Source organism: Chiloscyllium plagiosum, unplaced genomic scaffold (assembly GCF_037043375.1).
Source record: "Chiloscyllium plagiosum isolate Xiang-an unplaced genomic scaffold, Cpla_swu_hap1 HiC_scaffold_8, whole genome shotgun sequence".
Classification (NCBI taxonomy): domain Eukaryota; kingdom Metazoa; phylum Chordata; class Chondrichthyes; order Orectolobiformes; family Hemiscylliidae; genus Chiloscyllium; species Chiloscyllium plagiosum.
The window spans coordinates 35,259,363-35,281,070 of record NW_028270146.1 but is presented as its reverse complement, the minus strand read 5'-3'; the positions used below and the strand labels follow the sequence as shown (position 1 = coordinate 35,281,070).

Sequence of the window (21,708 nt, the reverse complement as noted above, 5' to 3'; positions counted from 1 at the left end):
TATGTTGATGTTTTTACATAGTTTTGAGAGATATTTATGTCCGGAAGCTTTGCTTCATCAAGGTTTACTGCAGTTATGCGTGCCTCTTGATTATCCGAAATAATTGATCACTCTGCTTCCCCTAGGTGCTAGTTAATAAAAAATTTGCTATGTTTGCAATTATCCAATTCTGTGTTTACCACGCTCTTAACCAAGGAGAAGTGAATCATTATGGTCAGAGGATCTACTAACTCTTGAATTGCTCGTAAACCACAACATCATATCCTTTTTCATTTCTAAACTGTGGGCACCAAGTATGTGCTGGGCCCATCACAACCTGTAATTTCTGAACAAGAGGGCTATCAATTAAACTTCCCAAGCAATTAGCATAAAGTCAGTGCATCAGATCTTTCTCGACATATAGTTACCAACCGACGTACTCTGACAGATATTGGTTCAGGACAGCTTAATAGTCATTTGAGAAAAGGTAATTTATTTAAATCAAACCAACAACAATTTATTCATGTTCAACTAACTTGCTGGAGCTTTTTTGAAGTGAGGGTTGATGAGTAAGCCTGTTAATTTGGTAAACATGATCTTCTACATAACAAGAGTTGGAAGCAAATTTAGACATATGGATAAGAAGTTGACCGAGTGTGTGACAGGAAATTGTAGTAGTCGAAGATTGTAGTGGCATTCCCAATGACTGTTTGGGACCCTGTTCTCCCTGATCCATATAAATGACCTAGACGCTGTACAGGGCACAAGTTCAGAAATGGCCTACTTCTGCTATTACATCAAGTGTAACATAATTTTACTAGGAGAAGGAAGGAGCAACAGTACAAAATAATGGCTACACTTCTAAAGGGGCTGTAGGAATAGAGAGGCCTGGGACTATATGGACACATCATCCTTTCAACCTTCAATAAGTAATAAAGCATTTAGCATCATGGATTTCATAACTAGGAGTGTAGAGTTTTAAAGTATGTTGAACCTGTGTTAGACACTGGTGTGTGTCATGGAGTATTGTGAGCAGCTCAAGAAGCAATGTGAAGGCATTAGAGTGTGTTCAGAAAAAGTTCATAAGACACGTTACAGGATGTGTAGCTTCAATAATTTCAATAGATTCGAGAAGTTGGGACAGTTTACTCTTTGCAGAAGAGAAAGTTGAGAGGAGATTTGGAAGAGGTGCTCACAATATGATTGGACAAGTCAAGGTAAATAGAGTTACTTTTTCATTGAGAATCTGGGGGCACAGATTTAAGTTAATATCAGCAATTGCTGGAAATTCTCAGCAGATTTGGTTCCAAAACACTACATTGGACAAAGGCAGAAAATTAGCCACCAGAATACATGAACATCAATTAGCCACAAAAAGACATGACCCTTTCTCACTAGTATCCCTATATACGGATGAGGAAGGACACCACTTCGACTGGGACAACACATCCATCCTAGGACAAGCCAAACAAAGACATGCACGAGAATTCCTAGAAGCATGGCATTCCAATCGGAACTCTATCAACAAACACATTCACTTGGATCTCATTTACCGCCCCCTGAGAAAAAGAACATCACCAATCCAAGGAAACATAAACACTTAAATAGAAAGCGAGTCATACCACCAGCGCTTCATCTAGCGGCTCACTGATGATGTCGCCTAGTATGGTGATGTCTCAGCGAGCAAATCTACATCCATTATAGGTTTATGGCAAAAGAAACAATTATGATATGAGAAAATCTTTTGGTGTGTGTGTGAGATTCGAATCTGCACTGCACTGCCAGTGTGTGGTGGAGGCAGATTCAATCATGACTTTCAAAAAGGAAATTGGACCATGATCTCAAAGAAAAGATTTGCAGGGCTATCTGCAATGCAGGATGAATGACAGTAGGTGAATCGTTCTTGCAGAGAGCCAACATGAGCACAGAATGACTAGCCTCCATCTGTGGTCTAACCATTCCACAATTGGCTTTGTGGTCCTTAGTAGGATTCACTCAGACTCGGAAGACATCCATTGTGAACCTGCTTCTGTTCCTCAAGCAGGCATCTGTGGGTTCTGCCAAAGCTACGATCTTCCCCAGAAGCATGTAAGATTTTACAAGGGAGCTGCAGTTCTAATATCCAGAGCAAAGATGTTCTTCTCATTTTTGCATCCATCGGACATGAGCATCACTGGCTGGATTACTTACTATTCATTGCTAATTGCCTCTGAAAAGATGTTAGTGAGCTGCTACAATCCATCTGGTATTTGTACTCACAACACTGTTAGGGTGGCAGTACATAGATTTTGACCCAGTGATGCCAAAGGAACGGTGGCATCTTGACTTGGAAATAAGTTTGTAGGTGATGGTGCTACCACATAACTGCTGTCCTTGTCCTTCTAGATGGAAGTGGTCACTGCGAGTCAGGCAGCATCTGAGGAGCAGAAGAATCAACATTTCAGACATCAGCCCTTCATCATAGATGAGGCTTGTGGGCCAGGGCTGAGAGATAAATGGGGGTTGGGGGTGGGGGGTGAGGTAGCTGGGAAAGCGATAGGTAGATGAAGGTGGCAGAGAAGGTAGTAGGTCAGGGGGGAGTGATGGACCGGACCGGAGGGCTGTGCCGAGTTGGAGGCTTGGGACTGGGATAATGTGAGGGGAGGGGAAATGTGGAAGGTATTGAAATCCACATTTATCCCAGGGTCCCAAGGTGGAATATGAGGTGTTCCTCCTCCAGGGTCCAGGTAGTAAGGGTTTGACAATGGAGGAAACCCAGGACTTACATGTCCTTAATGGAATGGGAAGGGGAGTTGAAGTGTTCAGCCATGGGACGGTGGGGGAGGTGGGCGCAGGTCCCAGAGATATTATCTGAAATGATCCGGAAGAAGGCGTCCTGACTTCCTGATGTAGAGGAGACCACGCTGGGTGCAACTGATGCAGTAGATGACATTGGTAGAGCTACAGGTAAACTTGTGATGGATGTGGAAGAATCCCTTGGGGCCTTGGACGGAGGTGAGGGGTGTGGTGTGGGTACAGGCTTTGAACTTCCTGCAGTGGCAGGCAAAGGTGCCAGGTGTGGACCTGATGAGGGAGTCGCGGAGAGAATGGTCTTTTCGGAACGCTGATGGAGGTGGGGAGGGAAATATATCTCCCGTAGTGGGTTCTGTTTCGAGGTGACGAAAGTGATGGAGGATGATGCGTTGTATGTAGAGGTTGGTGGGGTGGAAGGTGAGGACGGGGGTTTCTGTCCTTATTACTTTGGGAGGGGTGAGGTTCAAGGTCGGTGGTGTGTGAAGTGGAGGAGATGCGCTGGAGGGCATCGTCAACCATGTTGGAAGGGAAGTTGAGATCGTGGAAGAAGGAGGCCATCAGGGACTTTCTGAGGTGGAATTGGTCATCCTGGGAGCAGATGTGGTGGGTGCAGAGGAATTGGGAATAAGGGATGGTGTTTTTACAGGAGGTAGGGTGGGAGGAGGTGCAGTCTAGGTAGCTGTGGAGGTCAGTGGGCTTGTAGTGTATGTCTGTGGTAGGCTGGTTGCCAGAGATGGTGTTGGAAAGATCCAGGAAGGGGAGGGAGGTTTCCAATATGGTCCAGGTGAATTTGAGGTCGGGGTGGAAGGTGTTTGTAAAGTTGGACTGTTCAACCTCCTCATGGGAGCATGAGGTGGCGCCGATACAGTCATCGATGCAGTGGAGGAACAGGGTGGGGGTTGGCGCCGGTGTAACTGCAGAAGATGGACTGTTCCATGTACCCGACAAACAGGCAGACATAGCTGGGTCCCATGTGGGTTCCCATGGCTACCCCTTTCATTTGGAGGAAGTGGGAGGATTGGAAGGAGAAGTTGTTGAAGATGAGGACCAGTTCAGCCAGGCGGATGAGGGTGTCAGTGAAAGGGTACTGGTTGGGACAGCGTGAGAGGAAGAAATGGAAACCGAGGGCTTGGTGACCCTCCTCATGGCGGATCGATGTGTACAGAGACTGGATGTCCATGATGAAGATGAGGCATTGGGGGCCGGGAAAATGAAAGTCTTGCAGGAGGTGAAGGGAGTGGGTGGTGTCCCGAACATAGGTGGGGAGTTCCTGGGGGGACAGGACGGTGTCAAGGTAGGAAGAGATTAGGTCGGTGGGGCAGGAGCAGGCTGAGAAAATGGGAGCAGTTTGATTTGTGAATCAGCAGTGTGTACTAGTGTATATCGATGGTGGAGGGAGTGATTTGCATGTAGATTTGTTGCCAATTGTACTTTGTCTTGGATCGTGTCAAGCTTCTTGGGTGTTATTGGAGCTGCACCCATCCAGCCAAGTGGGGAGTATCCCTAATTAGTGCCTTGTAGATGGTAGAAAGACTTTGCGGGTCAGTTATTCACTGAGATTTCTTGCCTACTGTTATAACCACAATGTATTTACATGGTAATACAGTTGAGTTTGTGATTGATGCAAATGCCCAGCTTGTTGTTAGTGCGGAATTCAGTGATGGAAATATTCCAGAATGTTGAGGGGGGGGGGGGGGTACATATGCGAGGACTGCACAGAGTAAGGTAAATGCTGTGCCATTGATGGAAAGATTTGCCTCTTGTTGCAGATGATCATTGTGACCTTTTGATCTAGTGTTGTAGATTGTGTGAGAGTGGAGAGAGGTCCTCCCCATGGATTCTGGCAGGAGGAAGGCCATCCCCATCCATCTCATCACACAGCAGAGACATTTTTCTAACTCGTTTCCTCTGCCTCCTCTCTCGACACCTCTTCCTGCTCCTCCTCCTGTCTCTTTTCAAGGCCTCAATCCTCAGTTTCACACCTTTTGTAGGAGGCCTCTTCAGACAATACAGTGTATCATCGCAACAATTGAGACCCTAGCAAGAGAACATTGAAACACACTACCTGACTGGTTCAGGCACTGGAGTTACACCTTCAGAAGCCCAGTGGCCTGCTGACCAGGTGTCTTGTTGACCAGGTGTCACTGGTTATCTTCTCTCTGCCATGTCTGATGCTTTCCGTGGTGGGCCAGGAGCTAGCTCACAAATATGTCCCTTGTCACCAAGGATCCATTCATGCATTTTCAGTGTAATCTGAGGCAGTGTAGAGTAGTGGAGGGTGAAGGCATCATGACTGTGTCTTCTGGAGAAAGAGTACACACATGGAGGAAGTTAATGCTGCAGTCAGACAAGTTAGCTGGACGGAGTGGTGGAGGTATACCCTGCTGTGATCTCTCTCTAAATGAATATCCTGTCCCCCATGGCCATCAATGACAAGTTGGTGAGTTTTGCAGATTTTTAAAAGTAATATTAAGATCTGCAGCAAGAAAAGATGGTCAAGACGTTAGGACTTTGAGGGCCTCTATCAATCTTGTGACCAGTGCGGCAAGGCATTCAACGATGAGACTGTCATCTGTCTGTGACCATCTACCTGGAAAGTTAGTCCCCTGTGGCACTAGTTCTGTCATCTCCAAGCATCTCTCTCCATCTTTGGTAGTTTCTGTATTGAGGATGTGGCCTCTGTAGCTGTCCTGTCTCTCCTTTCTCTTCCATGTTCTCACATTGCCCAGGGTTTTAGCTTCCCAGTGGAAGGTGTAGCATCTCCTCACCTCTGGGGGGCCTGAGAGTCATGCCTGCATTGCCAGCTGGAGATTCACTTCTAGGTAAGTGAAAGTGAGGACTGCAGATGCTGGAGATCAGAGTTGAGAGTGTGGTGCTGGAAAAGCACAGCTGGTCAGGCAGCATTTGAGGAGCAGGAGAGTTGATGTTTTTGAGCATAAACTCTTCATCGTAGGTGCTATTCACTTATCCTTGGCAGCCTTGTTACTCTTCTGGACATGTGGTACCAGTGGAGTATCAGCCTCCTTCAGTGTGCCAGTACTGAATGTTCATGTGCCACCTGGGCAATGCCAAGTGAACACAGTTCCTGGTTGCCCCCTAACACTCTTTGCTTTGGGACCTGGGTAATGTTCTGTGGCATCTATGACTGGCTTATCACTCTTTAACCAGCCACGCTGACTGGTAGTCTCTGAAGGCACAGTCTACCCTTTCAAAACTTTGAATTGCCAAACACAAAAAGTCTTTGTGCATCGCCACCAGCCACCCACCTCTCTTTTCCCACTTTTGAGGGAGTCTCTGAAAAATTCAGGCCTCCCTTCTGCCTCTTTAACATTTTGTGTTTGAATGTGACATTAAACAAAGTTGCTTCAGCAATCCCTGCATTCACTGTTTAAAAAATGTAACCTCTTCACTGTTTCCAACATCCACCGTCAATGTCAATAGCTTATTTGTATCCTATTTTGTTTAAAAATATTCTATTAATGCCAAGTTAAACCATTGACTCTTGATAAGAAAAAAGACCTGATTTAATAAAATCATTAATGATATTTTGGCAGTGAATAGCTCATTCTCTATAATTCAATATTTTGTACCTTTCTGGTGCTTCAATTTTAAATTGTGCTGCACCATTGACTGATTCATGCTGTGAAGTCAAATGGAATGATGTAGTAACATTCTACTGTTCAGTTTTTCGTACTTTTAATTTGGGAGAATTCAGGTTCTTTGACTTGTAAATTGATTTTATGAATAACCACTTGGCAATAATATGAAGCTCTCTCTTAATGTTTGTGTACTCCTTTTAACAGACTCCCTTTTTTTCAAATTCTATTTGATCATTCAGATACCTTTTGACATGTGATGCGGTTTTAGTTTTTTATATGCATGGGTATGCAGTTACTGCGTGCAGTGTAAAATTGAGACAGCACCACATCAGCTTTATAATCTTGGAAAATTGTCAAATACTTTAATTGTGCAGTAGAAGATCCTGTTCTAATTGTGCAGTTTGTCACCAAGCTGGCTGGTGGATGGAGTACTATCAATATGAAAGCATTACTCTTTTTATTGTTTTGTTGTAATATAGCTGTGCTACCTATAGTTGATCTTAAGACTGATTCTTAATTGACTATCTCAGGTAAAAGGCTTATAGGAAGACTGCTTCTAAAAAGTTGAAGATTGGCTTCCTCATTAAATATCAAGCTATACTTTATAGAATTATGCATTGTAGAATTCTCACCCATTTAGCTTTTTAAAGAATGTGGAATTGAATAAATATCTATGGACTGATATTAAGTGGTGAATATTAATCTTTTGTGCAATGTTCTGCATAGAATGTGCTTAGTAAATGCTCTGAAGAGTGAGAAAATTAAAGGTAAGTTATGAGTGCCGCCCTTTAAATGGGTGCTGAAAGCTGAGTAGTTGTAAAAAGCTGTTTACCTGTTGCACAATGCCTTGTATTTTATTTTTAAACTGATTTATGAAAATGTCTATGCAGTCAAATGTTCGTTTAAGCCCATTGCATTGAGGAGGTGAATCCAGCCACCTGGATTTCTTCTGTGAATGTAACTTATTAAAATCTTGGCTAGGTGCTCTAAAATGTTTTGCAAGCGTACAAGTAAAATTAATGTCTGAATAAAGCTGAATAAATTTGGGTTGATACGGTTTTATACTACTTTTGACTTCCTCTTATTTGTTATAGGAGGACTACAATCAACTGAGACCTTTCTCTTATCCAAACACTGATGTGTTTTTGATCTGCTTCTCTGTGGTAAATCCTGCATCATACCACAACGTGCAAGAGGAGTGGGTGCCTGAGCTTAAAGCGTGTATGCCGCATGTGCCTTATGTACTGATTGGAACTCAGGTATGATACCACATTGCAAAGACCTGGGATGGATGTTTTTTTCTCACTCCATCTAGCTTCTTTGCAAAACCATTAGTTTTCCATTAAAACCTTATTTCTCTGTGGGTGATGTTTTTCATTTAAGGGAAATAATAAGAAAACCGCAAAATAAGTGAGCTGATATAGTCCAAATGAAATACGGTCACATTTGTAGCAAAACCTGAAGGCAGACTGTGAAAGTGTTTTCATAAGTTGACAGCTCAGTTCTCCATTGCACAGGACATCAAGTTTTATTTTATGGAAATTAGCTCTCGTGGTAAACAACAGTGAGTGCTCTGGTAAAGTTATTATACTGGAAAGTAGATATGAAAGTCTAACATTTTCCCATTAAAATATATTTTGCAGATTGATCTAAGAGATGATCCCAAAACACTGGCCCGATTAATTCATATGAAGGAAAAACCCATCACATACGAACAAGGTGTGAAGTTGGCTAAAGAGGTAATTCCTATTTTGGAGAGTTTTGCATGATAAGAATTCTGACTATTCAAAATTAGGCAAGTCTCATGCAGGAGCCTTTTTTATGCCAAGACTGGTCACAGTAATGCAAGACTGGTCACAGTAATGCAGCAGTTAGCGACTGCATGGGGGACAGAATTTTGCATTGTCATGAACTGTTCTCCAGAAAACAAAGCTGATGCTTCAATGCTAGTACATTTTCTCTTTCTTTAAAAAAACAGAAAGCCTTTAAGAATGAAAACTTCTGTTGTGTTGGCTTGTATGGGTTTATTTTAAGTGAAAGAAATTGGCTAACAGTAATGTGTTATTGTTTCTTCTGGTAAATTGAAGGGAAATTGCATGAAAGAAAGCCAATCAGCCAATCTTCCCTATGCCAGCTGTTTGGAAGAGTTATACATGTATAGCATGGAAACAACAGACCCTTCAGTCCAACTCGTCCATGCTGACCAGATATTCCAACCCAATCTAGTCCCATTTGCCAGCACTTGGCCCATATCCCTCTAAACCTTTCCTATTCATATACCCATCCAGATGCCTTCTAAATGTTGTAATTGTACCAGCCTCCACCACTTCCTCTGGCAGCTCATTCCATACATGCACCACCCTCTGCATGAAACAGTTGCCCCTTAGGTCCCTTTTATATCTTTCCCCTCTCACCCTAAACCTATGCCGTCTAGTTCTGGACTCTCCCACCTCGGGAAAAGACCACGTCTATTTATCCTATGATGCTCCTCATGATTTTATAAACCTCTATAACGTCACCCCTCAGCCGCCAACACTCCAGGGAAAATATTACTCAATTTGGCCTGCTCCCCTGCTATTTCCCTGTAGCCCTTCATACCTTACATTTTCAAGTACATATCCAGTTTCCATCTAAGTTGCTGTCAAATCTGCTGCCACTAATAAAAGGAAAATTCTCTCTAACCCACCTGTGGTTAGTTACACTGCTAGTTTGACACCATCAGGTGCAGAATGCAAATTCCAGTTCTCAAGACTATTGTCACCTGAACATATGTGAAGTGAATTATTTGCTTTGCCAATCTCAGAAAGTAGGAAGTGATGTATCCACTTGCTCCAATTTAAAAAAGGTACTGCGTTAAGTTCATAAATTGTCGAACAATTTTGGTAGTCTCCTCCCCCCGCTGAACGATTTTCAACTTTGGCTCGAAGAGTATTCTCAGAAGGTGCCGAACTCAAGTGGAATAAGACTGCTTCTATTAATGCTGCAGTCAGGTTCACAACTTTATATCTGTGACAGATATATTTGGCCAAAAGGTTGCTTCTTAGCCTAAACCAACATTTGTTTCATAATTTCAATAACAAGTTTTGTTTGTTGTTTAAAATAGCTGAAAAGGCATTTAGTAGTTGTTATTTATTTATAAAAACCAATGCCCTGCTGTGAGAAGCTAAGAAGGTAGACATTTCTCTCAAAACTCTCTCATTGGTCTTCACTGCTTCAGTTATGCATTCTAGGTATGCTGGGAATTTTGCTGATAGCAGAAAACGTTAATGTTCAATTAGCTGAGAAAAGAGTTTAAGAGCCGGGAGGTTATGCTGGAACAATATAAGAAGTTAGTTAGGCCATTATAAGAGTATTGTGTGTGCTGTTCTGGAAATCCACATTATAGGAGTGGAGTGATTTGAACTGGAGAAGGTGCAGAGGAAATTTACCGGGATGTTGCCTGGGCTTAAGAGTTTGAGATTGGATAGACTGGATATGTTTTTCTTGAAGCAGAGGAGACTGAAGGGAGTACTGAATACAGAATTTGCTCAAAGGCAGGAGGCAGAAGGTGGTGGTGTAGGGTTGCTTTTCAGACTGCACCCCTGTGACTAATCGCGTACCAGAAGGATCAGTGCTGGGTCTACTGCGTTTTGTCATTTAAGGGTGATAGAGGCAGAAATCATAACATTCAAGAAGTGTTTAAGATGTGCACTTGTGATTCCAGCGCATACAAGGCTATGGGCCAAATGCAGGAAAATGGGGTTAGAATAGTTAAGCAATTGGGATTGGCACGGATTTGATTGGCCAAATAGCCTTTTTCTGTGCTTTGGTCACTATCATTCTGACTCAAACTTTTGAACATGAGCAGCTAAACTTGGAATTGCATATCAAAGAATCATAGCTATGTTTGGAAACAATAGTCAGTTTATCAAAATTTGTATTGAGATTGGGAGCAGATCAAAAACCTTTTGATTAGTGATGTAATTATTTAATTTCAGTATTGCTTTTTTTGCTTAGATGCATTTGGCTGTTACCCCTATTTGAGTGCTTTAAAAACCTTAACATGCGTAGAACCACTGTTCTTTAAATGGGCAATAAATGTTGGCCTCGCCAGTGGGGTCTGCAATTTTTAAAAAGGCAGTTCAATGGTAGTTTCATAGCACCATTTATGTATTATATGGTCCAAGTTTATCATTTATTGAATTTTTTTTAAAATTCTATCAGCTGCCATGGTCGATTTGAACCCTTGTCCTCAAGAGTATGAGTTGAATCCACCAATTATTACCTCTGTGTCACTACCTCACCCTAAAATCTACAATATTACTCTGTAATTTCAGGTAAACTAATGCGAAATGGGATCAGCAATGACCGAGCACTGTCCTAACCAGTTTGGACATTTTTTGTAATGTTGTGTAGTTTAAGGAAACTAAAGTTTCACATTTTACACTTCAAAATTTGATGATTTTTTTTTATGGCTCATGGTTTGTACTGTGATATTAAGAATCTACAGTATGCCTGAATGTTTTAATTAAAATTCATAGCTAATTTAAACCCATGTGGCATCAGATTCATATGGCAATAGATGTAAACCTAAACTAGATTCACAACTGAAAGCAAAAGTGGATTTCCTTTATTTTATTTTTCAGATTGGAGCACAGTGTTACCTGGAATGCTCTGCCCTCACACAGAAAGGATTGAAAGCTGTGTTTGATGAAGCAATTTTGACAGTTTTCCATCCCAAAAAGAGGAAAAGAGGTTGTGCAAAATGTCGTGTGTGTTGTGCAATAATATGACGGAATGCACAAGGACAAAGGAATGTTGCAAGAAAGCAAGTTCTGGTTGACTAATAAGAAAAGTTGATTGTAAAAGCAGTAAGCTTTTTATTTGGAAAAGGAAACAAAAAATTCTTTCCTGGTTCCTTAATATGAAGAAGAGATGGAGAGCGGGTCCAGTGAGGAATCATCTGCAGTAGTGGACTAACTTAAAACTATCGAACCTCACAAATGTCATATTAGTTTACTGCTAAGTACCGGTCACTTTTCAATTTGCCAGGCATACATCTTCTCTTGATCCTGGCCGCAAAGCACTGAGCCATTGTTAAAAAAAATGTCTGTTCTTATGGCAGAGATGTTACTGGGAAGTCTGAGGAGTAAAAGAGCCAAAGGTGTTAGACAGAACACATTGAAGCACTGCATCGAAAACCTGTTACTTTTGGCTAATTTTTTCGTGGCCTTATGCAGCTATTTATAAGCTCAGCTAATGCAATTTGAAGACCTCAGTAGTATTTATGCTGTACTGCCTTCCTTAAGCTGGACAAGCATTTATTGCAACTTACAGTAGACATCTGAACACTTGTAGCCATGTAGGGATTAATGAATAACTCATTTAAGCTAATATTTCTGAAGCATTGTGATGATGGCCACATGACATCATTAGCAAGCTGGCATTACTTTATAACATCTGCACTACATATCAAATTGAACACCTAAGATTTTAAATGAGATCATGAAATCCTAGCTTTCCTAACTCCATAACAAGTTAACTGATTCATTTCCATCTCTCATGACGACAACTTTAAACATTTGTACCCAAGCAACATATATTTGTTTTTTGTTTGTTTTTCTTAGTGATGACAATGACTTGCATACTCCATTTTAAGTATACCTTCCTCTGACTAAAATTCACGTAGCATTTTAGGTAAAACCAGGATTCATGGTGTTGAGTTTTGTAGAAAGGAGTAAATCTACTTGCTAAGTATGTTGGCAGCATCTTGCATTGGTGTATTGATGCATGGCATCACTGGGGAATGATTCTTTTACTCTAGTATGTTGATACTGAGCAGAGGGTGGGTGCACTTCCAAAGCAGGGAGGAGAAAATTTGAAAGACCGGCACGGTGGCACAGTGGTTAGCACTGCTGCCTCACAGCGCCAGAGACCCGGGTTCAATTCCTGCCTCAGGCGACTGACTGTGTGGAGTTTGCACGTTCTCCCCATGTCTGCATGGGTTTCCTCCGGGTGCTCCGGTTTCCTCCCACACTCCAAAAGATGTGCAGGTCAGGTGAATTGGCCATGCTAAATTGCCCGTAGTGTTAGGTAAGGGGTAAATGTAGGGGTATGGGTGGGTTACCCTTCAGTGGGTCGGTGTGGACTTGTTGGGCCGAAGGGCCTGTTTCCACACTGTAAGTAATCTAATCTAATCTAATCTAACCGCTCATTCACGTACAACCTTCTGGAGGCAGAGGCCTGCGATCACATCACCAGTTCTCGACTTGGCTGCAGTTAATAGTGCAATTAAGCCAGAAAGTAGAAATGGGGAGGAAAAATAAAATGGTCTCAGTAACAAGTAGCTTAATTACTTTCTGGCATTGGCATGCATTCGATCAATTAATAGTAAAGAAGCGTGCGTCAGGCCTTCCTGTGATTTTTTTTCACCTGACCTCTCCTGCTACCAACCTAAGCAAACCAATAGTTGATGAGGTAATTTGGTGAATAGATTCTCTCATTACTCCTTCCATGATAAATATCTAATGTATATTATTTTTCCATTCTTTACACCATTTTTTTGTTTATTTGTCCTAAATATTCAAAAGTAATGTTCACTTTCTGAAAGTACAGTATCACATTTTGGATGCAAGCTGCCTTGGACCACCTTCAGGTCAAGTAGAACAACTCTTTTTGATTCAGACTGGTACAAAGGAACACACAAAGCTACGTTGAGGCCATGATGTTTACTGAGCTACATATCAACGTGACCAGAAAAGTCTAGTAGGAATATCTTCATGCTGTACCTCAGTTTGACTTGAATTCAAGTGCTACTGTAAATCCAGAATAACTCCCTTCAATTCATGAAGCGTTTAGCCTAGGATTTGTTGGAGTTTGTCAGCTTTATAATGTGCCCTATTAAAGTTCTTCCCTCACCCTTCATCTCAAATGTTTGTCCTGTAAGCAGTTGGAACTGTAAGCTAATAAGGGCACAGTGAGGGGGTGAAAAAGGACATTTGGAGCATTGATAAACAATGAGACCTTGAGTGTAACTCATTTAAGTAGTGAAATTGAAGCTTTGAGAAAGAAACTGTGGAACGATTGAGCAGGAGAGTGAATTGGAGTCAAAGAATGTGCAGAAAGTATAATATGGAGAACTAGGTTGGAACTGAATGAGAGAGATAGACAAAAGTGAAGGGAGAATTAGAATTTAAATATCAATGGTGCTATTCATCCTGCAACTTGTGGTGATTTTGCAATTCACAGGGTATTTCCTTCCTTGCCACAAGTTACCAGATGATTTACATAGTTAATGAAGGTAAGTGCCACTAAATCACCCATCATTTGGTAAATTCTGGACCATTAATAAATACCAGCTAAAAAATGGCTGGTAAGTATAATTTACATCCTGACTTAAGTTATGCAAATATATGTTAGTTATATTTATCACTTGAAATTAGGGTTGTGCTGACAACAATTATTCTGTGTAAAATGAATAGCACTCCAATTTAACTAACTTTTTTGTTGAGTTGAATCATTTCAAACTGTTCCAACAACTCCCAAGCTTTCCAGAACAATACAGGCGCAGTCAGAAGGTGTTAGTCATCCTGATTTGATTTGCCAGTATAAGATTTTCCAAATATATTTACCAACATTATCAATTCTGCTATTATGTCACTGGGACTTTCAATCTGTTTCCTTCTATTTGCATAGTGTTTACCAGATATTTTCTGTGTGTTTGAAATCATAACTTTGGCATTTTGCAGATCCATTTTCATGAATGCTAACTTAGTGCTACCTTAATTAGCTGCATCCTGTTAAGATTTTTGTTGTTACTTAAATAAGTACAAGTCAATATTTTTGTGTCTCAAATTTATCATTTTGCTTCGCCAAAACCAGATATTTGCGCCAGTGGTAACTGAAGTCAATAAATATGCCTGATATGATAAGATACATTCCAATCAGTCATGTCTGGCTCTTATTAGTTGTTTTGTTAATAAGAGCTGGCTTGCAAGAGCCAACATTTTATTTGCATTTCTTGCACATGCAAGTGGCTACTATTCACCAGCTGGCAAAATAATGTAGGTCAAAATGTTTTCAGGTACTTTGTGTTCAGGAGTTTTCTCAGTCATCACAAGTGATGTGAACTTGGGATCACCACAGAGTACATTGCCCTTTTTTGATTGCTTAGTTACCTATTCATGAAAAGGCTCCTGGAATTAATGCGTTCAAAGTTTTTGTTTAGCGTTTTCAGTACTTATTACATGCAGTTAAAATATGAATATAACTAACATGATCAGGAAGCCAAGTCTGAGAGAAAATATGGGCTATGGTATCTCAAACTCAGATTTTGGAGGCTCAAAAATGAAGAAAATCTAATGGAATATCTACCATCACATGATTTCACAGACCATGAAAGTTTGAGAGAAGAGGTTGGAATTAGTGTATAGTTTAAATGAGAGACACATTACCTCATTTGTTACTAGATATGGTATCCATAAAACATCACATGGAAACGTTATCAGTATGCGAAATAATCTGAATGTAGATAGTTACACGTCTAAATACAGACAAATTCTGTATGAACGGTGAGCTCTGATTTTCTAGGCTGAACGATTCATTAAGTTTGAGCATTCAGAAATGTTGTTAAATGGTAGTGTTCTAACTGTTCCTATTGGAATCCATAGTTAACATGAAGTTTTTTAGTAGGCTGCGTTGATACATTTCGGTGATCTGCTAAACTTATGGGCAAACAAACAGGAAACTCCTTTGTTTTCAATTAAAACTAGCTAAGATATAACTTAATGTAATAGGGGTTCTGATCTAATCAACTGATTATATTTTTACAGATCTAATTAATTGACCATTTGCTACTATTTTATTTGTCTCTGTTCAGCAATCTTTGTTTCTTAAGAGTCAATCCAGCTTGTACTATTTTAATTACTGTATTCTTACTGATATCCTGAACATTGCAGCTTGGAGTAGGAATCCAACTTTTGTTTCATGCATGGAAGGACTATACTTACTTGCAAGTTCCAAGGTATATTTTCTGACAACTGACAAAAGGGGGATTACAATCTTGAACTTGCATTCTTTTTATTGAATGAAGCACAATACGTATGTATTCACCTCCTCGTTTATTGCAATCAACAGACAAGTCTGTCAACATCTGTTGGAGTGAGGCAATCCATACTTGGAGCTTTATGAAGTTCTTGTATCAGTAATCATTAACAACTATATTCAATTAAACTTTGTAAGGCACTTTAACATATTGACTTAATATACGTTGACAGAATAGGCAATATAATTTATTTCTCCTGAAACATTGGACAGTTCACCTTAAATGATCGATTGGGCTTTTACTTTGATGGGCCTACGTACCAGGTGGGGGAGAAAAAGCTAAGCACAAAATAAACTAGGCATCTTCTTTTTTTGACATTAGTAGATACAAAGCCATGAATAATATCTTTTAAATTACTATGGATGATAATTTAGAAATCAGTTTAAAAAGGAATAACTCTTCATTCAATTGAATGATGTTTTGGTCTTAAATACTGTCTTTGCATGCTTTATCTTGCATGTGTAGCCATTAGTAATCATTTGTTTTAAATATATTCAGTTGATGCTGTCAAAAAAGAATTCCCTTGGGATGCTGTTCAAGTGCATCAGGAGATTGAGTGAGACATCAGTGTAAATATGCTTGGAAGCATGCTGTATAGTTTATTTTCCAATGTGTTCTGCATCTTTGCAGTTCATTAGGTTGATTTTCCTTTTAACTAAAAAGATAAATCTCTTATTCAAAAACTTGGGGTGAGTACTGAAAATTGGGCTTGGAAATTAGATTTTGCAATTTGAACTTGATTTTCATGGAAGGAAACAAGCAATCATCTCTTTAAGAAATCCAGTCAACAAAACTTGTTAACATTGTGTATGATTACTTCCACTTGATTGCAATAGGGTAAATAGTCCTTAAAGCTTGAAATACAAGTTCAGCCTCTGAAGGGTTTTAAGCGAAGGGGATTTTGGTAAATTCCAGTACTAGTTTAAAATGGATGAGACCGATGTTGTATCTTTGAAAGTGAATGGGCTTTAGCAGTTTCCTTTCGCAACTGGGAAAATTTTATCAGGATGTGGCATTGTGCTCAGCTTCTTCATTGACCTAAAGTGTTTTCTTCTATCCCTGAAAAATTACACCCCCCACCACTGTCCCCAATTTTTTGCTACCAGTAATCCTCCTCTTGCTGCCTGTGCCGTGTCTACCCTCCACAGGTAATAACTCATTCAAAATGACACCACTTGTGTCCTGCTTGTACCCCTAAATCCTGTAATTCTGGCAAAATTATCGTCCTCAAGTTTTTATTTTTACTATGTTCTTCCTGGTTTTCAAACGTGTGTCTGTGTGTCTGTCTGTCTGTCAGTCTGTGTGTCTGTCTGTATCTGTTATTCTTCCCCTCCTTATACCTGCGAATGCAACCTTTGATGCTCGTAAACTGAAATTCTAACCCCTTCCTAACCATCGTGGACAAATCTCTGTAAAATTGCTATGCTCCTGCCCTTTCAAAATCTGAACTCTGCATCCTGTTTTGTGAAAGCACCTCACCTCCTCTCAAAAACTGCCTCCATCTTCCATTCTGAAGAAATGTGTTTGATTCTGTAAAGGAGAAAGTCCATTCCATTTCCCTTCCTCTTTCTCATGCTGTGTACTGTACTATTACTTTGCGTAGTGCCCAGAAATTTTTTTCCTGTGCTTGAGAAACACTTTTCAAAAAGAAGTCATGATGTGATAAAACGTTTTTTATGAAATGAGCATAGCACCATGTTTGGATCTAAAGCACAATTTCATAACTTGTGGTTTAAATGATAGTTTTGTTGGACAAGAAGCAATTAGCTGTTTATTTGTAATGGAAAAGACCAGTTAAGACAATAAGGATGAAACAAGCTGACATTTATATTTCTTCACTGTGCGAGCTTAGAACAGGATGAAAAAGTAAACAAATTCTCTAACCTGCTAAATGTACTCCAGTGTCTTCAGAATTGCTGACAGTAGGCTTTCAACCTGATCTCCAGTGGAAAACGATTCAACAAAAAAAAATACAAAATGTTCAATTTAATTGCATGTAGCTTTTAAGGATGGGGATTTGGGTGATTTCATCCAGTACAAAAAACATGTTCCTGTGATCCAGGACTTTTTCATGGCCAAGGCAACATTGTGATAAATGTGCTCGTATATGAGCTTCTCTGGGTGGCTAGTATCTTTTTTTCTCTGGACTCAACAGCAATAAACACTGCACATTGAATCAACATATTACTGTGCTATATAATTACAATATATTGCAGCCATTCATCAATAAATGACAACTAGACAAACGTTATTTCCTTCAATCAAGTTGACCAATCAGCAGAATTCCATGTTAATCTGCCTGGCACTTTCCAGATTACCATTTTTTAAAAAACAATGCAATACTTAAAACCAAATTGAAATAGGAAGTATTCTATAAAAATAAATTATTTCTCAGCCCTTTTGAATAAATTTGTGAAATAGGTGGATGGTACACAACAAAGTTCTAATCTTAAAAGCTGTGACACTGACTACACATTACAACTGGTGAATCACTTTTAAGGTACTCAGGGATGTACCTAGATCATTAAAGGCACTATAATACGCAATTTTTGTATTTGAAAATGTAAAAATCTCCAATCCAGACATTATTACACATCCAGCCAGTCTAACTGCACAACAGATTAGAAATTGGACATCTCAACAATTACAAATCCACAATCTAATTGCTTTGCTCTGGAAATATTCTCAATGGAAACCCTGCCTGCTTTTCACTTAGAGACTTCCTGAATTAATTAGCTTTCAAATTTTAAGCTTGTTTTTAAAATTGCAATCAGAGACTGGCAGGCAGGCAGGTAAACAAGTATTCTGATGATAGATGAGAGCTAGTTGGAAGAAAAGGTTTATCTGTCTCACTGGCCTTGATGGATGGTTGCAGTGGAGAGTGCAATGGAAAAATGAGTGAAAATGGTGTTAGTGCCATGCTACACAAACAGATCATTCATTCAGTAGCTGTAATTTGCAATGGAGAATGTATGAAGGAATTTACAGAGCACTGCTTTGAACTTCAATTTCTCAAGGATATTTAGATGCCACTTAAAATAGTCTCTTAGCATGATCTAATACCACATCAAAATGATATTAATAGAAATTACATCCATATAGCTGTGGTGATTATACAGTCTGTGGATATTTTTTCAATGATTCAACTAACTCGTTTGCTTATTTAAGGAACTGGAATCTTTCTTAAAACAAGAGTGTTGGGCTGACCGCTCTTTATTCTTCCAATACTTATACAGTTACTGGCTGTGGCATTTTCCTGACCAGTTTCTCAGCTTAAGTGTTTGTGGTCTTCCAGTCACCAGTTTAATTGTTGGTCAGGAAATACTATACTTTTAATACATACACAAGTTTCGTGAACATAGTGGTATTTTATATCACTCCACACTGCAATTACCCTTTTTATGAGCTCAAAGAACAGCAATCTACTGCAGGTAAGATGTCTATAGGATTATCAAACACCATAACTTCACTCAGGATAAATAATAAAAGTATGCACGGTATAGTAATTTATCTAAAATTCATTGTATAAGCTGAATGCTGTGTTGCAAAGCACAAGTGTTTTGGGGATGCAAACTTTAGAATTAAAAAAAAATCTTATGCCAGTTATTACAATTGTCCATATGTCATTGCTTGATTTGTCACCAGCTCCAACTTAAAATTTTGACTTTATTTTAAGTTTGAGGGCTGTCTGTCTATCTATCTACCTATCAGTCATATCATCTAGTTAGCAAATCCCCACCACTCTTAAGCAGGTGTGATTGGCAGTAATTGCATTTTGAAATTATTTGTGTCTATTGTTGATTTCCCTTCAACGCACATTAACAATTCTGTCTTAATTTAAAACAAAAATCTGAAGCATCAAAATGCAAGAACCGAAACAAAAGTAGTTCTTTGTGGTTTTCATTTAAAAGGATCTTAATGAAATGTCCTTAAAGAACCAGACTGAACAAATCAATGATGTTGCATGCGTAATCATTGACATTTTTGACTCGATAAAATATATCAATTAATAATTAATGTTGGGTCACAAAAGTTCTTAACAATACTTTTGTGGATTTACTGTTGGCTTATACAGTACATAATGTTTTGACTCATTTGTTTCAATTTACTTTACAGAAGACTACTGCCCCGAATAGCAAATCAGAGTATTAGCTATGTTTTTTAAATGCCTTTCTATAATATGTACTTTGGGTATAGTAAGTTCTGCAATCATAAGGATCAGCTTGACATCAGTGCTTATGGGATTGATACCATGGTTTTGCTTTTCAGATAAGAAGTTAAATTGCAGAAAAAACTGGCCAACATATCTCTACAAGTATTAACGATAGATAAGTACCAGTTGGTGCATTTGAGAATATTTTTCATCCAGCTTTTCAAAGAAGATTCCCCACATCATCCATTCATACTTCCCAGCAAATTTCAATGCATTATCAGTAAATAATAATTATTATTTTTCTCCCAGAAAATGGTTTGGTGAAAGTATGTATGAAAGATTCTAAACACATGATAAAATATGTAATCAAGGCAAGCACACTTTAAAACATAATCAGGTGACTATTTCACAATGTCAATTAGTAAACTGTAGTTGTAAGATCATATTGTTATATCAATTGTCTCCTTTGTTAAAAAATTCAATTATTAATAAGCATTAATTTACATCATTAAACTTAAAATGGGAACGTACCACTAATCTGATCAAATCTTTGTATGTTGCAAAGATCTAAATCATGTTACATTATGTCTAGATACAATTCTTGCTCAACTCAGAAGATGATGCACTTGAAATAAGAATCATGTAATTAATACTTTTTTTTCCACTTGGCACAAACTGGTAACCATGAAATCTCTATAAAAGTGTTGGAAAGTAATTACAATTTTACTGGGTAGAATTCTGTGCTCGGAGTCTCTCTCTCTCTAAGTTGACTAATATGTTTGCTTACGGTATCCAAGTACAATATCTTTTTAGTGCCTTAATATTGTTTCTATGTATTAAGTAAATACAGGTATTAATGTTTCAGAAGAAGCAATAATTTAAACCCAATAGAAATGCAAATTCCACATAATTTAACCTTGTTAAAATATGAAAGGAAACTTGTAATTAGCATTTGTATGTGTAATTCCATATTTGCTTTTGATTTCTATGCAACAGATTTAAGTAATCACTTATGACAATTGCTTTGTACTCTTAATTTTTGTATAATTCTGTTTATTGTGCATAGTTTTTGATGAAAGTAAAAGTTTATTGGACGTTGTCGTCTACATTTTGTTCTGATTAGATTTGATGCCTTGGAAAATTTTTAGAAGTGCTCAGATTTTTTAGTAAGTTGAACATTCATCCTTTTTATGTTTGCACTGAAAGGACAGCAAATTATTTATTTCACAACATGGTGCTAATACAATATTCATTCTGTACCTTTTTGACATGCAGTAAAGCTGTCAAAGTAGTGCTAACTGCATTTTACAAGCTCTTCATAATTGAGCTAGCATTTGAAGATTGAGGAGGATGGCAAGTGATGACTTAGGATATGTATTTTAAATGAAAGATGGCAATTTAATGGTATGACAAATTTCAAGTACTGTACATTGCAGGGAGTCCAGCAACTAGGAAGATAAAGGCAGCACATTAATGAGTATTTCAGTCACATTCTTCTGTCCCCGCCCACACACCAAAGGTAATGTGATTAACTTAAAGGGGTGTGATTGCCTCCTGAAATAGTGTCCTGATAGCTCTTCTTCATACCTGATGTCACAGCTCAGATGCCAACTCTGTACTGAGCTTCCTCAAGAAGCTAACATTTGCAATGGGTGTGGTCACTACAAATTGTACAGATGTCCATCAACTCCCACATATTACAGCCACAATGTATTCTCTGCCCAACAATCTCCTAAGTGAATTTCTTAACTGTACTCTTCAGCTGCTATAACAACTAAGCAAAAAAGACATGGAAAAGAAAGTCACCAGTCAGCGAGCTATCTCCCTATCATTCTGTGGAAACAGATTTAATTCTGTGTTTGTAGTTTTTATCTCTGACCACCGCTGCCCTTTTTATATCGGTACACTTGTCCGATGGTGCTGCTATTCTTTCATGCTGTTTGAGAAGTCGCTAAGCCCACTCTCTTGCACGTTTTTTCCAGAAGCGCAGGACCCTCCTCTCACTTATTCTTCTAATGTCCTCAGTTGTATCTTCAAAAGAAATCCCAAAAAGGAATGCAATTGGACAGACCAAGTGGCATTGACTAAGACACCAGTAATGA

The 21,708-nt window shown here is 39.1% G+C and overlaps 1 protein-coding gene across 2 annotated transcripts in view; it reads left to right on the top strand.

Annotated features, from left to right (window-relative positions):
• rhoj (ras homolog family member J) overlaps nucleotides 1-20,712 on the top strand; it is a 49,285-nt gene extending 28,573 nt beyond the window's left edge. The window contains exons 3-5 of one of the 2 annotated variants that reach the window (XM_087989699.1): nucleotides 7,466-7,630; nucleotides 8,015-8,090; nucleotides 10,997-20,712. In XM_087989699.1, the coding sequence (XP_087845825.1) occupies nucleotides 7,466-7,630; nucleotides 8,015-8,090; nucleotides 10,997-11,061 (306 nt within the window). In that variant the 3' untranslated portion in view covers nucleotides 11,062-20,712. Of the gene's footprint in view, nucleotides 1-7,465; nucleotides 7,631-8,014; nucleotides 8,111-10,996 lie in introns of both variants that reach the window. The other variant, XM_087989698.1, reaches the window with a different exon arrangement.
• The last annotated feature ends 996 nt before the right edge of the window (nucleotides 20,713-21,708 follow it).